At 39.4% G+C, this 19,998-nt stretch overlaps 1 protein-coding gene across 5 annotated transcripts in view; it reads right to left on the minus strand.

Moving 5' to 3' along the window:
- The window catches only part of UTRN (utrophin), a 503,173-nt gene that overhangs the window by 289,354 nt on the left and 193,821 nt on the right, over positions 1-19,998 (minus strand). For 4 of the 5 annotated variants that reach the window (XM_077350828.1, XM_077350839.1, XM_077350815.1 and 1 more), the window contains 9 exons: positions 16,255-16,405; positions 14,770-14,945; positions 13,753-13,888; positions 11,755-11,916; positions 10,534-10,618; positions 9,360-9,568; positions 7,371-7,488; positions 5,893-6,098; positions 2,080-2,234 (listed from right to left, as the gene is read on the minus strand). In XM_077350828.1, the coding sequence (XP_077206943.1) occupies positions 2,080-2,234; positions 5,893-6,098; positions 7,371-7,488; positions 9,360-9,568; positions 10,534-10,618; positions 11,755-11,916; positions 13,753-13,888; positions 14,770-14,945; positions 16,255-16,405 (1,398 nt within the window). The remainder of the gene's footprint in view (positions 1-2,079; positions 2,235-5,892; positions 6,099-7,370; positions 7,489-9,359; positions 9,569-10,533; positions 10,619-11,754; positions 11,917-13,752; positions 13,889-14,769; positions 14,946-16,254; positions 16,406-19,998) is intronic. The other variant, XM_077350848.1, reaches the window with a different exon arrangement.

Below are 19,998 nucleotides of genomic sequence, written 5' to 3' on the forward strand. Positions count from 1 at the left end.
ATTAAAAAGAAGACAACGCGTGCTATTGTAATAAGCAGAACCAGCTGTAGTGAAGATATTATGACTGAACATTGTAATATTTATTTTCAAACCGGAAAAATGACTAACTGTATTCCTTTTAGGATCACAAGTGTAGCTTCTCTCACTGGAAATACCAAATAAATAAACAAAAGTAGCAAAGTGCTATATAGTAATCCATATTTCCTTAATGAAGGCAAAAGACTTTCAATAAGATTATTAGTGTGGTGGAGGATGTACATTCTTGATGTATTTTTCACAAGGTTTTTGCTTCTGAAGAGTCCAACCCATAACAGTCTTCAGGCATGTTGTCTGCCCATAATATTTTCCTTTCATCTGCCTGCCCCAGTCTTTAGCTACAAAGGAGATATAAATATTTGTTTTTCAACAAGAGGTTTCCACATGACAAAACTGGGCATATTCATATCTAGAAATTAGCTGAAAGTGGAAGAAGCTTTTTACAAATCAAAACACAACCTCTGTATATGATTTTTCAATGAGCACTTCAAAGGGGATTATGTTTCAATTCAGCAAGCATAGTCCTCACTCTGAATACACTACCTTATATCATCAAGTAGCTAAATCTGATTGTGTTATCATCCTGCTCAATACATGAATCCCAAACTAGTGGGTTCACCCTTATGACTAATCCAAGAAGTATTGCCCTTAGTCTAAATTGGGAGGCTTGGTTTGCCCTCCACAGTAACATCACAGATAAATTTAATCGGCTACATAGCACCCTGACATAATTTTGTTCATTCTGACTAATTGTCTCATGAGACTATTTGAACATGATGAAAATGCACTGAGGGGAAAAGGGGGAAATAGTACAAAGCAATAGGAAAAAATGATTAGTTCAGGAAGAGGGGGAAATATTCTCCCCAAAAGCAAAAGGTCAGATCTAAAAATCGAAATAGCAGAATTTATAATGCATGATGGAATATTATCTATAGAACTATTACTTATACACTTTTTAAAAATTATGCCTCCTCACCAGAGAACCCGCTTATATCTGCTCATCAAGTAAAACATAAATCTTCATAAAAACCACTTAAATGGAAATTAAGACACCAGCCAGAACACAGCATAAAACATTTATCAGCTTAAAAACAAGTGTCATTAAAAGTTCTCAGGCTAGAAACAGACTGCAAAACCATTTTAAAAGATCAATCCCTTAATTAAACGTCTGTGTAAAAAGAAATGTTTTGGCCTAGAACCTTAAAAAGGACAGAGTAGGTGACAGATGAGAATCAAATAGAAGGGCAATGCACAAGGAAGGTCCCAAGTCATTAACACAATCTGTGAAGGGGTTTTTAATTGTCCATTAACAAATTAGTACTCTTTCCTTGGTTATCCCTAAATGGGGGGTTAGGGGTTTCTTAGCCAGCATCTGGGTAGGCACCTGCACTCATAGTACCCAGCCTACACTGCATCAGGACTTGAGAAATGTGTACTCAGTTAAGGTGTGGCCTGATGTTCTCCTGGTTCTGTGTGTCTGTGTTGTTCTTCATTCTCTTCTCATCCCCATACCAGAAACAATGAGACACTTAAAAGACTTGGCTATGATCAGCTTCTGAGGCTGACAGTAAACAATTTGAGTCAGAAAATACTCTATAAGAAGTACGGAGAATGCTGTACCTTCAACTAGCATTTAGGTGGTCAGGCTGGTACACTGGATTTATTCAGTGACTATGATGCATCAAATCTGCTTTTGTACAAACCTTGTAAGTACTTTTTAGTGTTGATTTTAGGCAACGAATCTGTAGAGTCTATATTTATACAATTCCGATAACTTCATGATCTGTGTGGGTTTAAAATATTGCAACCTTCTGAAACTCTGGGGGTGTAGGGTGGACGTCATAGCTACTTTGAATGTGGTTACTGATAGACATCCGTAAACTCTGTAAAGTCCTGCTGGACCTCCCTGGAGGGTGCATCTAGGCATGCAACCTTTGTGTTATACCCCACAGGTATGGATGCTTGCTATAAGAAGAAGGAAACTCCTGATATAGATGACTCACATGTCTCATATTTTCTAAGCACAAAATTTGCTTGACATACCTTTGCCGGAGATTAATCCATGAGGTATTCAAGTGATCCATGATTTCCTTGACTTTTCTTGTGTCATCATAACGGTATTCCTGAAGAAGCTTATTGGACAAATCATTGAATGAGGCCATATTGGTGTCACCTTTATGTAGCTCTTGTATTAGCTTCTAAAAAAAACCCATTTCAAAGTAATTAATACCAATGAACACGTCAGAGTAAAACTGAAATCAATAAATGTTCCCCCCAAGCAGCGGCTACAGTTTTTAATAATCTTTCACCTGCAATTGTAAAAGTTCTACATTGACAATAACAATCTGTCCCAAGGAAGAGCCTGAAGAAAGAAAATAAAACCTGTTTCTTATGTAAATTGAAAATCATAATCCATAAAAAAACCATCTACAGGTGTTAAGGACTGTTCTTTTGTAGAAGCTTAGAAGTGTTATACAAACAGAATAAAGGACTGTGAAGGGTTAATTCTTCAAAAAAAAAAAAAACAGACAGCCTTGAGTGACAGGCTGCTTCAAGTAATCTGATTGGTTAGCATCAGCTGAGCAGAGAATGACTTGAGATTTCAGTCTTGACTAATAAGTCTTGATTTCAGCCTTAGTTAAGAGAAATTTTACACGGATAAAAAATTGGGGAAAAGTTGCCAAAAACGTTTGGGCAGAGGAGACTAGCTCTGAAGAGTGAAGAGATCCCTGATCTGCTGTGCCTAGAAATTGCCTCTAGAGACTTGCTGTTATTGTTGTTGTTGTTAGGTGCGAAGTCGTGTCCGATCCATCGCGACCCCATGGACAATGATCCTCTAGGCCTTCCTGTCCTCTACCACTCCTCAAAGTCCATTTAAGTTTGCACTGACTGCTTCAGTGACTCCATCCAGCCACCTCATTCTCTATCGTCCCCTTCTTCTTTTGCCCTCAATCGCTGCCAGCATTAAGCTCTTCTCCAGTGAGTCCTTCCTTCTCATGAGGTGGCCAAAGTATTTGAGTTTCATCTTCAGGATCTGGCCTTCTAAGGAGCAGGCAGGGCTGATCTCCTCTAGGACTGACCTGTTTGTTCGCCTTGCAGTCCAAGGGACTCCCAAGAGACTTCTCCAGCACCAGAGTTCAAAAGGCTCAATTCTTTGACGCTCGGCCTTCCTTATGGTCCAACTTTCACAGCCATACATTGCAACTGGGAAGACCATAGCCTTGACTAGATGCACTTTTGTTAGCAGGGTGATGTCTCTGCTTTTTAGGATGCTGTCTAGATTTGCCATAGCTTTCCTCCCCAGGAGCAAATGTCTTTTAATTTCTTTGCTGCAGTCCCCATCTGCAGTGATCTTGGAGCCCAGAAAAATAAAATCTGTCACTACCTCCATTTCATCCCCATCTATTTGCCAGGAATGGAGAGGGCCGGATGCCATGATCTTTGTTTTCTTGATGTTGAGTTTCAAGCCAACTTTTGCACTCTCCTCCTTCACCCGCATCAACAGGCTCTTTAGTTCCTCTTCGCTTTCTGCCATTAGAGTGGTATCATCTACATATCTGAGGTTGTTGATATTTCTCCTTGCAAAATTGATCCCAATTTGTGACTCATCTAACCCCACCTTTCTCATGATGTGCTCCGCATACAAGTTAAATAGGCAAGGCGACAGTATACAGCCTTGCCGAACTCCTTTCTCAATTTTGAACCAATCAGTGATTCCATGCCCGGTTCTCACTGTTGCTTCTTGACCTGCATATAGGTTTCTCAAGAGACAGATAAGATGCTCTGGTATTCCCATCTCTTTAAGAACTTGCCACATTTTGTTGTGCTCCACACAACCAAAGGCTTTAGCATAGTCAATGAAGTAGAAGTAGATGTTCTTCTGGAACTCCTTAGCTTTCTCCATGATCCAGCATATGTTGGCAATTTGATCTCTAGTTCCTCTGCCTCTTCGAAATCCTGCCTGTACTTCTGGAAGTTCTCCGTCCACATATTGCTGGAGCCTAGCTTGTAGGATTTTGAGCATAACTTTGCTAGCATGAGAAATGAGTGCAATGGTGCGGTAGTCTGAACATTCTTTGGCATTGCCCTTCTTTAGGATTGGAATGTAAACTGACCTTTTCCAATCCTGTGGCCACTGTTGAGTTTTCCATATTTGCTGGCGTATTGAGTGTAGCACTTTTAGTGCATTGTCTTTCAAGATTTTGAATAGTTCAACTGGAATGCTGTCACCTCCACTAGCTTAATTGTTGCTCAGACTTCCTAAGGCCAATTTGACTTCACAGTCCAGGATGTCTGGCTCCAGGTCAGTGACTACTCCCTCATGGTTATCAGAGACCTTTAGAGTCAGTTAAAAACTCCAGACAAGTACTTGGGTTTCAAGGTAACAGGTTTGGGTACTGGAAAGAGTGTACCAGGCTTCTAAAAATGAAAAGAGTCAGAGAATACTCAAAGAAACTGTACTAGAGTGTTTGGGAAACAATGGAACAAAAACCAATTAACATAAAGATTTAAGTAACTATGAACAGCTTAAGAAACTCACATTAATCTGAAACATAAGTCCATGCATAGACTTCAGAGTTATAATCAGAGAAGCAGGGCATATAAGTGAGCAAAATAATTTCCAAACACTTACTGTAGAAGTCCTGAAGAACTGATTTGCTTTGAGTATGCATAATCACAAAGAACATTTTATACCATAAATTCAATAATTAACCTCATAGAATAATAGGCACTAGACATGAATTAAGGAGCTTTCATGACTTCCAAGTAAGAAAGGGAAAAGAAGATAATAACAGGAGCTAACTAGCAAGTACACAATTCTCATTTCATTCTGTAAATGTTTCAAATGCCCATACTACTTGGAGTTTCATTACCCTACCTGAACAATTCCCTTTATGTGACAATAATAACACCACTTCTCTTCTAAAAGTGAATCTTATAGCATGTGAGGGTAGAGAAAGGAAATTATGGACCACTGCCATGAACAAATTAAGGCTTCATGATGGGATATTTCTTCTGCTAATGATGCTCATTTAAAATCATCTTTCTGGTGATTCATAACTTGAGTTCCTATTTAAATTACTTTGAAATAACAGTGATTGAATTGATATTTTTGTGGCAGGTGTCTAACTATTCATGACCTATTTTTTAATCTTAATGCTATTATGAAAGAACCTTAGGGTTTTCTATAGCACACCAAAATAAATAAGTCATAGTTTATTTTATGTTGTTGGGTTGGCTATTATTGGAGACTCTTGCTTCAGTTAAGCAAGTTGGATGAAATGCTCTTGAGAAAACACCACAGTTCAGACAATTGTTTGATTCTTATTATATGATGAAATCTCTTTTTGATCAAAACCTCCATTACATAAGTTTATTTGTACCTCAAAACTTTTCCAAGGATCCCACAATATTTTGGCAAACAAAAACACACATAATTTTGAATTTACATTTTCTAACTAAAGACTGAAAATGGAATACCTGGGAAATCATATTAAATGAGCACTGTTGAAGAAGCAGCTTTTTTGTGAATGTGATGAGAGTTTTAAAAATTTCAGAAGAAATACATCATCAATGCTTTGTGGGGAATGTCAGTTCAGAATGCAAGTAGCAGATTGGTACTTCTGAAATGAAATGCATCATACTCAAAGAACAAGAAAAAGACAGGTTCTAGTGATTGCTTCTCTGCACTGTGTTCAGTTTCTTTGTGCAGGAAGCTTTTATTTCTGACAAGCTACCAGGAGGGTGCTACATTTTCCCCTGCATACATGAAATTCTGAGACAGAGGGAAAATATTGAGCAGGAGTTGCAAACCTGACATTCTGGAATTAAATTAGATAGCATATTTAAACTTACTTTGTTTTCAGAAATCTGTATGATAAGCATCTCTTTAGGAGACTGCAAAAGTGCATGCAAATAGATTTCATATTTTCCAATAAGCTTCTCCATTTCTTGCTTCTGGTCATCCCACTTCATGCTGTCAGCAAGCATGCATCTTAACTGTTGTTGCCGTACTTCTACCCCGTGCTGAGTACTGTCCCACTGAGCCTTAACCTTCTCCACTGCAAGAAATAAAGAAGAAACATAACTATTAGTATTATTATTATTTATTATTTATTTCATTTTTATACTGCCGCTCCCATAACTGGCTCACAGCGGTTAACAAAACAGAAACATCCATACAATTTAAAATCCCCATAAAACAATTAAAACAGTTTACAAGATATAGCAGATATAACAAATGTAGCAAATGGTGGCAACCTAATATGACCATCCCCCCTATTCCAGGCATCGGTCAGTGTAGATGAAATAGTGACTGAAAGCATCACATAGCACAAAAGTGAATGCATATGTCACTATAATCAAGAAACACTCTTGCCTTTAATTCCTGATGTGCTATCATGCACACACAACTCTTATTATATGTCTTTTTACTAGACCCATCAACTTTTTTACCATTGAGAAGCCCCTGAAACCTTCTTCGGGCTTTGAGAAACCCCAGAAGTGGGACGGTACAGAATATGGTAGGGAAGCATAGCTGTGTACATGCCCTCCGGGGGACCCTTCCCTTTACCATCTTCTCCAGGCCCATAAAACCCTGATTGTGAAAGCTTGTATAAGATGATATCGAGAACAGATCTCTAGCCATATTATATTCTCATACACACACAACCTCCTCAGATACATGCAATAAGCCTTCCGCATATAAAGAAATTACACTGGTACAAATAAAACTCAAATTATTAAATAGAAATGTATTTAATTCACTGCAATCAAGACTACAAACATTCCTGTGTGTTCCATGGATGATATGAATCACCAACTTTCTTTAGCTTATTCAAGCAAATTGTTTGACTGTCCACATTCTATGCAGGGCTAGGGGGTGAATCCAAATTATTGATCATGAATATAGACTTAGAGATTATTAAAGGGTACAGGTAAAATCTTCCACTTTTTGACAAGAGCGTTTTAAATAATTCTTTCCATGTTTAAGCTGGTATATTCAGTGTTGGCAATAAACAAATACTTTATTAGTTGGACCAGTACATCGGTATTTCTGCAGACATCTAAAGAGCTAGCGAACAAGCACAACCTGAAAGTATTCTTGTTATTTAACCCAGCAGGTTTCATCCATCAAGATTCAATATCACTCTGGCTTTTCTTCTGATTTACCAAGGTCTTTCTATGACATTAGATTTGTCCAGATTTCAACAAGAACCACATCATATCAGGCCTCTGACTATCCAGTGACTGTTGATCACTCTCCCCTCTCATACATATTCCATAATTACTTTAATTCATTTTTCTCCATTCTTCTCTCGAAAAAAACATACATTTTTCTGTGATTGCTGTCCTAATATCAGAACTCGAGGTTTTGTTTTTCAAATTCTGAGCCAAGGTAAAAACAGAATCCAGCTGGGGATGGCGCTGTTCTAAATCTTCATTTGTTATCTGTAAAAAACCAAAAATACAAACATTTGTTTTTGAAAAACTCCCAACTATAACATATTTACCTTTTCCTTTATCCAAGCAGCTTGAAGAATAAGACACATTCTCCCTTCTTTCTTTCTTTTTTTTACCCCTCTGTGAGAGAGAGTATACTTAAAAAAGTATAACTGGCCTAACATCACCAATTCAGCTCCACGAAGAATGGGGATTTGAACATGGATCTTTCCATGCCTGGCTCCAAAGACATGAAGCATTAAAATATGGGCTCAGTCAGGTTCACTTTTGTTGGGGGGGGGGTTGTTTTTGTTTTTTTTTTCAGTTCCATTTATACCTTAATTTTAAAAAATGGTTGATAAACTTTAAACCAGTTTAGATTGTGTAACAGCTAAGATTATTCCCACAAACCCTACTCTCCATGAATAGTACGGTTAGTTTCAAATATTCCTGGAACAGAGCTCTAATTACTCCACAAAATAACCTCTAGGGATGTGACTATTCATCACATATTTTGAAGAAGTTATTGATTTATTTAAAACATTTCAATAGTGCCTTCCCAACCAATTCAGAGTTCCAAAATGGCCACTTTTTGTATATAAGTGTTATGTTCTCTAACGTCCCTAATTTCATTACAAATTACCAATTATATGTGCTAATTATTGATTGGTTTTAATATCAGAGAAAAGTTGATTAATCAATTCTATTATAAAGCCACTTTTAAATCACTGGTGTATTTTATTATTTTTATTATTTCTGCATATACAGTACTAACTATCATCACTCTAGGTTTACCCAACCATTACATTAATGCTTATAAATCTTTCTTATTTTTAGGGTATCTTCTTATAGCTTTCCCATCAATTACTTGGACAATATGAACACATGTAGGAACAAATCAGGCTATAGTTTGCAGACTCGCGTGCTTTGTATATTTCCCTGGGATATCAACCATCTAATCTAAGCTCCTCTGTTTTTTCCATTACATCCTATAATATATCTTTTAACAGGCGAAATTCTAAACATCTGTAATACTTCCAGTTCTATAGAATTTATTATATTCAGATTCAGATACAGAGTACCTTTATTGGCATAAAAAGAATTTATTATATTGAAACATAATGTCCATAGTATAAGACTTCTTTCACCTGGAAAGTGACTGAGACAGAAATCTCCATAATAAAAAAAGAGTTCTATTGAGATACAACCAGTTACATGTCCAGAGACTGACAGATTACAATATTATTGGAATTGCTATCATGAAATTATCCTACAAATATTATTGCAGTAATTTTATAGTAAATTAAGATGACTGTATTGTGCTATAGTTTTAAAAGAATTTCCTACAACTAAACATTTTCTCCACTTTTTCTACATTGCTAGAACTATGAAGAAATTTTCCACACTCTCATTCATTTAAACTACCACAATTTTAAATGGCAACACAAATATTAATATAGTTTTTTAAACTAAATCACAGGGTGCCTACAGCTGGTCTGCAATGATTAATAGTTACTGGACAAGGCAATTAACCTACATTATATGAATTTAACTTGAATGCACTGAAACTATTTTGTAGATAAAGGTAAGGTAAACTTGTATGGCATATCATATGCTAACATGCACCGACAAACATGCATACATAAAACACAACAAGGAGTTATTTAAACATCAGATCTGACTTTTAAAAAATGCAGCTCTTAGGCTATATAGGGCAGAGCAATTTCAGAAATCTAAGATACAAAATAAGATTCTGTATGTTTCAACTTGTAATGAATACTATTACTAACTACAAGAGGATCTCTTACCACCAACTGAAAGGAAGGACAACACAACACATTCTTGAGAATTCAAAACAAAAGCACCATAACATAACGTACTTTCATGCGTGCAATGGTCCGATTGATTTCTTCAGCATTTCCCACAGTAACTATATTGGACTTCAGCATCTGGTCAATCAATGCCAGCCAGTCAGCTAGTTCTGTTGTAGTTTTATCCAGATCAGCAGGTGCAGAAGCTTCCTGCTGTGTTTGAGTGACATTTTCAGAGGCAGAGGACACTAGCACCATTTTTTGGAGATGAGAGTAACCTAAATCATCAATACAACATAATTTGCCCAGTTTAGAATTTATTTCTAGTGGAAAGGCATAATTTTTTTTAAAGCTTAAGAATGTCCTCTGAATCATCCTATAACCTAATTTCAGTAGCCAAATATTCTAAATGCTTCATTTCTAAATGTATTAAATAGCTGCTTCTTATACTTAGCAACACATCATTTGGCCTATTACCCCGCGGGTCCAGAATGGTTGAGGGAAAACTGCCATCACCTCAGACTACAATGATACATTCCTCTTGGCAAGATCACTGAGGCATAAGAAATTCACTGCCTGTTCTCCATTACCCAAGAAGCTTAGAAACATTTAAATACTGAGTGGGCAAAAATGACACACTATTAAGCTATCATCCAGGGAAAAGAGTCTCAACCTGCAGCTGCTCCTAGTTTACTAGCCACTGAGGAAGGAAAGAATTCAAAAATTGGTTGATGGGCAGAAAAATGCCACTGAGTCATTAACAAGCATCAACTGTTGATTCCTTGAATTACAAAAGTAGAAAATTAAATGAATGTAGAACTTCTAGAGCAGGGGTAGTCAAACTGCGGCCCTCCAGATGTCCATGGACTACAATTCCCAGGAGCCCCTGCCAGCGAATGCTGGCAGGGGCTTCTGGGAATTGTAGTCCATGGACATCTGGAGGGCCGCAGTTTGACTACCCCTGTTCTAGAGGATACATGAGAGCTGTTGCTTTTTGTTCATTCCGAAGTCTTCGATATAGTTTGTTCTTAATAAAAGAAATATCACAAGCCCTGTTATTTTAAATACATCTGGTCGCACTGCCTTAATTACTTGGCATTATATCTTTCTAACGGAGATGGCACCTTATGTATTTTTCTCCTTCATGATCAAAGTAGCTTTTTTTCTTTTTTAAAAAGTCTTAAGATGTGACAAAAATATTTAGCATCTCTCCCAGAGAAACACATTTCTGTTCAGAGCTCACCAGGAGTCTTTGTCTGTGGCACAAGATAAGGCTTATGAACATATGTCTGTAGTTCTCTCACTCTGTTGGGTGCTTCTCTGAACACCTGAATGGAAAATAAATGTAAAACATTTGCAAGCCAAAAACAGGATAAAATCATTATAGATTCAAAGCTAAATACATTGTTACAATACAGACAGCCATGAAGAGAGTTCCCTTTTCAGACCATCATATTTACTCCCACAGCAAGGCACCTAGAGATAAAAGTATTCATTTGGTTCCAGAATGGATCTAGGCTTGATTTGCGTGGATGGACTTGCGCACCTGTGTCTGTACATGAATCATGTGCCTATCTATGTAGTGCAAAGAAATGTCTGCTACACTAAGGTAAACTATTTTCCCCCAAGAGTTGTCCAAGACACAGATGGGCAACAACAAATGTGCAGTAGTGGCATCTGACTGTGTTATTAAGAGTGATGATGCCCTCAGGACATCTGGCATATCAACCACAGACAACGTGTATCCCAGAAGGAGAGTGAACAATCTCAGGGCTTAGGGTGGTGCTCTTATCAATCTGTCCTATTAAGTGATAGTAAACACCAAAGAAAAAGAAAACTTCAAAGAATTAATGCCAAGAGGAAGAGAGGTTTTCTTTCTAGGGCCATGTCCAAAACTTTTTACACAAAGGACTACAGGAGAGAGGTAGGCTGCACCTCATGAGTACAATGAAAAAATTATTTGGGGGGGGGGGGAGCCCTGCAGGCTAGATGTTATAACATCTGTGGATCTAAAGCTGAACAGAGAACCATGCTGAAAAAGTGTGACCCAAACCAAGTAGTGTCCAATAGACAGAATGAATGCTTATCATGTTTGCAGAAGAGACAAACAGGGAGCAACAGCTAACAAAGTTAGTGTGAACACAGTGGCTGCAGAGGAAAGGACGCACAGTAATGAGTTTAAACTACAATGATATAGGCTAGATAGCAGGGGGGAAAATTTCACTGTCAGAGTAGTTCAGCAGTGGAATAGGCTGCCTAAGGAGGTGGTGAGCTCCCCCCCACTGGCAGTCTTCAAGCAAAGGTTGGATACACACTTTTCATGGATGCTTTAGGATGCTTTGGGCTGATCCTGCGTTGAGCAGGGGGTTGGACTAGATGGCCCCTTCCAACTCTATGATTCTGTACCCTATAAAACACAGTCCACATGAATAATGCTTGCTTGCTGATTCCAAAAAATACTTACTAAAATATATACCTTATTCCATTTAGTACTCAGGGCCTTAAGTCTCTCAGAAATATGCTCTTTTTCTTGAGGACTAATGTTTTTATTTGAAAGGATCTCTTGTTCATTTCTGTTTAGCCACTGAAGCTTTTCGCCTTGCACATCCATCTCTTCAATCAAGCTCTACAAAAGTTAAGAAGGTACTTTAGGTCTAAAGGTAACTAACTGCTTTCTGAATTATATTAAGGGCAGAGTATATGCTGAGATACCACAAAAGCAAAACAAGTCCCTGGAAAAAGTAATGACTCACAATTTATCTCAGAAGCTCATTTGTTTAAAAGAAATTCCTGGTCTGTACAGTTGTAGATATGGAATTATGGGAATTATGCAATAATGCCTGAAGACATTATTAGAAATCGCATTCTGCTAATTATGAGAAGGACCAAGCAGAATACATTTATATAATGCATGCAAGTAACATGCAAGTAACAGAATTTAACTACTATTGCAAAATTCAGGTTAACTTAACACAAAATTCTGATATTGCCGCTGCTACGTGTATGTTTGACAAAGGTTGTTTAAGGATATTTTGTCCTGTCAAAGGACAAACACTGACAAAACACCATACTGTGTCACTAGAGAAGAATTTTATTTACTCCTCTCATTGATGGTTTTAGATAGGTTGCCCAGAAGTTAACCAAGTATTAAACTGTTTACTACTAATTAACAGTTTAGGTATCCAAAGATCCTCCTAGTCTTTCATTAGATAACAAAACTAATGGAATGTAAGTCACACTTAGCTTTGTGTTTAATGGCAGTCACTAACTGCTATCCAGTAGTACACTGCAGACTCTGAATTCAACACTTGTATATCTTTTCCCTCTTAATGAAACAGGAAGGGGTGTTGGGGTGGGCTCAGTCCGTGATGGGGGGGGCAACAATTGGCACCTTGGCCCCGGACTGACAAACGGAGGGGCCAATCAGAAGGTGCGAAGCACCTTCTGATTGGCCCCTCACCAGGACAGACTGTAACTGTAAATAGAGAACAAGTAAATGGCTGGAGACACATGGTAACTGAAATGACTTATTGTCCTGGCAAAAAACCTTGGCCTGGCAAATAAAAAAAACAGTATAAAAAACCTTACTAAGGTCAAGACTGCTGTACACAGAGAGTCTTCCTCTTAGGGTTGCCAGCTTCCCTGTGAGGCTCGCTACCCCACCTCCCTCATGGGGAGTCTGCTATGGGGAGAGAAAGGGAAGACGATTGGAAAATGCTTTGAGACACCTTAGGCCTGCTGGGTCACTGCGGCCCATTCCCAGTTCTCTCAGACGTCTCACAACCCCACATACCTCACAGGTTGACGATTGTGGAGAGATGAATGGAAAAGGTGTTTGTAAACAGCTTTGAGACTCCTTTGGGTAGTAAGCAATAGGGTACAAAAATCCGTTCGTCTAAGGAGCAACCATGAAAGAGGCATGTGGGCACATAACATTTTAGCAACAGTGAAAAAATGGAAAAGAAGGAACAGGGTGGACACCTGTGTACTGTGACTATCCCATGTGTATTAGGGCAGAGGAGCATTTCAGTATCACACAAGAAGGGAAATAACGCAGAACTGGGGGAACTGGTTGCCATGTAATCTTCCCCTAAGAAGAGTCTCCAGTCTGATTTTCCCTTCACATACCTGAGGACATGGCTCTGGAAAGCTCATCTGTAACCACTATGCCACAATTCCCTTTCCCACACTCAACGAACATTCCACACCACAGGTTCTTTACACCATATCTCCACACCCATGCCCTCATTCGCCAGCACGCCACCACAACCTCCCACACAACACACACATTCAACCCCATGCCCTTACAGACTGGACAACTCCTCCCCTTCCTCTTCCCACTGCCAAGTTCTAGCGCCCGTTGTATTCTTGGATACAACGGGCTTTGCCCCTAGTAATCCAATAAAACGTAACAAGCTATCACTGTAAAACTGAAACAAGGCTTTTAAAAAATTAAACTTACCATTAATTGGTGCACCTTATCCTCATGGCTAACAGCAGCTTTCTCATCTTGAGCATTTTCAACGTTTTCTACCCAGCAACAAAGCTCTTCTAGTTTTTTTGTATAGTCGATCAATTGCTGATTGTCTCCATTCAGTCTGAATGAAAAAAAACCAAAATGGACAAAAACCAAACCAAACCACCACTAGTGAAACAAAATAGGAAAGCAGTAGAATATACATCACCTAAAACTCACTAATATACTTCTATCTATATATACATACTCTGTGTATACACATAAACGGCATGCTAGACACTTAAAAGCAGTTTACGTGTACAAAAAGGGGGAGACCGCTTGACATATTCTTTCCCTTATCCTCAAAATGAGAGGTGCCTAAAACTTCTTAGCAATCTTTTAGGGTTATATAGATTCCAGCAGTGTTCCTTTTTCACATGTAGACATTCAAAGAATCTGCATATACACCTGACTTTCATCTTAACAAGTACAATTCCAAACAATACTTTATAATGATTTTCTTACTGCCCATAAACAGCCAACTAAGGGGAAAAAGAACTCACATCTACAAAACTAGCCTTCTATTTTAAAACATCAGCTTAAGGGTACACAGCAATTCAACTTCAGCCAGACATATTTATCTGGACCATGCTGCCTCCCTCCAAAGGCATACTGCATGCATCTTCCAAAAGAAAAAAAACCCAAACTAAGAATCATGCAGGACAGTGTACAAAACTTATTAAGGATGGAAGGCAATTCTAAACCATCAGCACAGACAGTACTTTTATATAAATAAACAAACACAACATTAAAGCCTAGGAAAAATATAGAACAAGTGTGTGTGCTTGTCATATAAAAAGTAAGTCAGAATTACTAATTGCAGAAAAGGTAATCTTGGGGAAAATTACAGAATCAGAGCATGGGAATTTAGGAAATTCAGCCTAATTAAAATGTGCAACACTATTTGGAACCTCTAAAAAAAAGCAACATTTCTCCTGAGACAACCAAATCTGACCAAATTACCTCTGCTGTCTTTTCATGACCTCAGCTGTGACTGCTTCCCAGCGTTTCTTTAATCCTGCTAGCTTCTCTTTCAGGAAGCTACCATCTGAAGTTGAAAGTTTCTCTATGATTCCTTCCCCTGTTCTGTTTAATGTTGAGAAGCCAGTCTGATGGCTGCTGACTCCTTCTTCAAGTTCCTGTCACAAATATGAAAGCCAAACTGAACTTTGTTTCCTACTTGATGCTGATATGCAGCTTGAAGCATTGATTGGGCACCCAAAGTGTTGTAAAAAGGAAAGAAATATCATTGTGTTTAGGAGAATGACCATAGCTCTTTTAAATAAAGGGAAATTAATATATTAATAAATATTAGCCTACTGACAGATAAAACTGTGGAACAGGCAAACGAACTCATATATATAGAATTTTAAACCCATTTTATAATGAAATAAAATGGGCTCTAGGCCCCTCTCCCCGGGGGCTGGCACACCATGGCCACTCGCCTGCGACCTGGGGCGATCTCCCAGCCATGGGAACATCACAGACGCGGCGAGGCTGTTCCCGGGGCCAGGAGAAGGCTGGCAGCCCCCCCCCTCCCCGGCAGCGACCCGGGGCTTTCTCCAGTGTAAATATACACTTTATAGTGTAAATATACACTTTATATTAAATTTATATATTAAATGTTGCCTACATGTCTTGTTTTGTGGGTAAACACAGAATAATGCAGCACTAGTTTGATTGAGGATCATGGCAGCAGCTGTACCATGGGATTGCCAAGAGTCGGACACGACTGAACAGCTGACAACAACAAAACTTTGTCTCAGAATCAGTATCTACCCATTCTTTGTAGCCTTACAATAATTAAGGACAGTATTGCATAATCAGCCCAAAATAATAGTGAGATAGTCTGCTATGTGAAAGAAAACCAGGGAAAACAGCTCTCCATCCCACTGACAGAAACTGACCTTGGTTCTAATCCATGGTATTTTAAGTAATTAAGCAAAACAGATTAACAAGAAGATAAACAAAAGTAAGTTAAGGCTTCCAGGTTATTGAGTTGCCAGACAGATCAACTATAAATCAATTAAACTTAAGCACTTTTCATTTCAACAGGAACACTATAAACATGCACTTAAATTCTCGTACATGTAAGGTGTAATTCAGCCCAAATCAAGACTTGGACTAGGTCAATATCTTTACACCTACAAGAGATCAAAACATTCAGAGGAACTATTAACATTGTAAAAACAAAGCCAATATGCAACACAAAACTAGAAAACTGAAAGTTTCATTCAAAATCTTAAAATCACTTTCATAAGTTCTGATCCCAGCACAATGTTGCTTTCAAAAGTATCTTATATTTATAGAAGGAAATGGCATTTCCTTTTATTGGTTGATTAAACATTATTATTCACACTTGTTTAGAGAAAACAAGTGTTTGCTCAGTAGAGGAGCCCAAATTATGGGATCCAAAACAACTCATATATGCTTAGTCATTGCATGTACCTGCTGGCGTATTCTTGCCGTCTCTATATCCATGTTAACATCTGGAGTTTGGGTCTCAGCCAACAGCCCTTCAGCTTCTGCTAGCCACTGTGAGAGATCATTGAGATCACAATGGAACTGTCTCCATTCTTCCACAGATTTATCAAAGGAACTGTATGAAACAGGACCAGGAGAGCAAAGGCAGCGTTATATATATTTCCTATATATGTATTTTGGACACCACTGAAATCCCCAAAACCTTACTATGTGACCAATCTACTGTTGTTATAGAACAATGTCTCTTATAAGGACAAATAAAGCAAACATATTTCCATTAAACATTAAACAAAGATAATAAAACATAAAATTTTCATTTTTACTTGCAAGGAAATAAAGATCAAATAAAAATTCAGCTGTACAAAACACAACTCACACATGAAAAAGTAAAACAAAAGCTACTCCTGGATTTTGAAAGATAAGAAAAACAGAAGGGTCTTTTAAACACTGGACTTCAACTATTCAATATATGTTTTAACAGTATTTCTTCAGGCCCAAACTCAGTTGGTAAACTTCACAACAGAGGGGGCAATCTTCCCAGTCCTAGCATAATGCTCTACTAATTACACCATACTTCTTCCAATGTTCTACTCTGTTTTCTTACCCCTTAAAAAGAAACTAGTTGACGTTGATTTTGTTTATTTATAATTAGATTTCTATGCGGCTTATTTCAGCACAGCCAGCTCGGAGTGGTTCAGAGCATTCAAATACATACAACACAGGTGCGTTAAACAGTAAAACACAATTTAAAAGAGTTAAAAACTATCTCACCTCAGCTGTGGATCTTGGTTTCTGTCTCTTCTTCTGCCATTCAGGGGGTGGGTTACTTTAGAGAGAGCCCATTTGATGGTATCATTTTCTGTCATTCACTAGCCCCAACCAAAAGCCTGGAGAAGAGCTCTGTTTTTCAGGCCCTTCGAAATTGAGGAAGTTCCTGCAGAGCCCACAACTTTTCCAGAAGCTCATTCCACCAGGCAGTGGCCAAAACTGACAAGACCCTGGCCCTGATTGAGGCCAGACATACTTCTCTAGGGCCAGGGATCAAAAATTGGTTTGTAGAGTATTGGCAAAGTGAAGCACTCTTGGGGATACAGTCAAGTCAGGCATGCTGTGACCAGACCGCAAATGGCATTAAAGGTCAATGCCAAAATCTTGAACTTGATCCAAAATTGAACTGGGAGTCAGTGCAGTTGCCTAAGAATAGGCCAAATATCGGGGCCCCCAAGTGTTCTCATGAGAACTCAAGTTACTGCATTCTGGACCAGTAGCAGTTTCTGGGTCAAGGACAGGGACAGTCCTGTATAGAGTGAGTTTACAGAAGTCTAACCTGGAGTTGACCATCACAAGGATCACTGTTGCTAGGTGCTCCAATGCCAGGTAAAGCCTGACAAAGATGGTGAAACACCAGCTGAACAACTCCAGTGACTTTAGCCTCCATAGCTAAGGAGGAATCAAGAAATATGCCTAGATTTCTGGCGGATGGATCAGCTGTTAGCTGCACACCATTTATTATTATTATTATTATTATTATTATTATTATTATTATTATTATTATTATTATTATTTAGATTTATTTCCCGCCCCCCTCCCCGTAGGCTTGTGGCGGGTCACAATAGTCCTATCCCCATTAAAATACCCATTAAAAGACTTTAAAAACAATCCCAACATGGCAGAAGCTCTCATTATTCCCACCCCTGCTATCAGAGCGGCAGGGAGGGTGGGGAGGAGATCTAACTTACTAGGTCGGGGGGGGGGGGAATGCTGGCACTCATTCGCTGACCCTGGCCTCAACCAAAAACCTGGCGGAAGAGCTCTGTCTTGCAGGCCCTGGGGAAAGCTGGTAAATCCTGCAGGGCCCACAGCTCACCCGGGAGCTCATTCCACCAGGTAGGGGCCAGGACCAAAAAGGCCCTGGTCGGGGCCAGGTGCGCTTCTCTAGGGCCAGGAACGATCATTAGGGCAAGCGTATGCAGGGCAAGTGTATTTCCTCTCCTTGTCCTTTCCTCCTCAGCCACAGGACCACCATTTTGGAAGGGCTGAATTTCAGATTATTCTGCTTGATCCAGACATGAATAACTAACTATAGTTCCTGCTTGCTTCCTTTGCTACCTTTACGCGGATGCCTGAGCTCCTTTGGATCACCTGTTTATTACTGGACAGCCAAAGTAAACAGGCAGAAAAATGACAGGGACAACTAGGACATTCTGCCTTTTCTGTCCAACCATCTGTAAACCGCTGGAAGTGGTATACATAATTGGTTAAGGCTTAAGTGGAAGGAGAAAGGGGCAGGGCGAGTCGGGGATAGGAGCCAAGGCCGATTAGCCCCTCACCCGGACTGACAAGAATTCCAGCCAGTCGGGGGGGCCAATCAGAAAGCGCAAAGCCATGGGCCAGGGACTCGCCAGGAAGGCGGCCAGCTCCGAGGCCTGCAGGGAAGCCGTGGAGTCGGTGGAGAGGGGGGTCGGGCGGGGGAGGCTTCCCTGTGGGCCTCGGAGTAGGCCCGCCACATCACTGATGCAGCGGGCCTGCTCCAAGGCCCGCAGGGAAATCACGGAATCAGTGTGGAGGGAGTGGGCAGGGGATGCTTCCCTGTGAGCCTCGGAGCAGGCCCACCGTGTTGGGGACATGGTGGGCCTGCTCCGAGGCCTGCAAGGAAGCCAAGGAGTCGACGAGGAGGGGGACGGGCAGGGGGGTCCCCACACAGGGGGGCCCGGGTGCCGCCGCCATGCCCCCCCTTTCAAAGCCTGCTCTTACAAGAGGGCTTTGAAGCCTAGTTTCACTTAATTCTTTAATATATTTGTTCCAAGGCCCTTACATTTTAGCTCTGGAGAAGATGAAGTTCCACTGCCCTGCTTGGCAAGTCATCGCCAGCAGAGAAGTACAGGTAAAAGCTAGAGGAAGGGAAAGCACCATAAATAGACCTATTTTATTACACAACTACCTTTTTCTGCTACCTGTGGAGCTATGTTCATATTCGCTATGCTCAGAAGGCTTAAGTGCTACTGAACAAACTAAAATTTAGTTATGTAGATGTAATGAAGAACCAAAATGGATAAGCCAAGTAATGCAATGAAGAACCAAAATGGATAAGCCAAGTATAAAATGTGGTTCAGAATAACTATCCACCAACAGTCCTCAATTTGTTGGGCAGCTTATAACTGTAGTTTAATTCAAATATAATTGAGCATGATGTCAAAACACAGCTACTAACTCCCATCGGTGAACTCTGCAGACAACACAGAAATGTGTAACAGGATGGATACAAAATTTCTACTAGAACAAGTACTCCTTGCACAAGGCTCCACCATTATGTGTGTAAAGTACCATCAAGTCACTGTCAATTTATGCCAACCCTGCCAAGAGCTTTCAAAGCAAGTGAGAAGCACATATGGCTTCTCACATGTGCCTTCTTCTGCAGAATTTTCCTTGGAGGTTTCCCTTCAAAGTACTAATTCTGCTTAGCTTCCAATATCTGACAAATCAGGCTCTACAGTGCTGCCTCCCTTTGATGCTCTACTATCAGCAGAACAGAAAATTTGGATTCAACCCAATATGATTTAAAGACAGCAATAAAGCAAATGTACACAGTTGCTTTGTAGAGCATAAAGGATCCAAATAGCCAGGATGTGGATCTAATTAATTTAGACATGATTAAATTTAAACCACATCAAAGCCAATATTAATCACAGCAAACATTATTATTGAAAA

Source organism: Paroedura picta, chromosome 1 (genome assembly GCF_049243985.1).
Source record: "Paroedura picta isolate Pp20150507F chromosome 1, Ppicta_v3.0, whole genome shotgun sequence".
NCBI lineage: Eukaryota > Metazoa > Chordata > Lepidosauria > Squamata > Gekkonidae > Paroedura > Paroedura picta.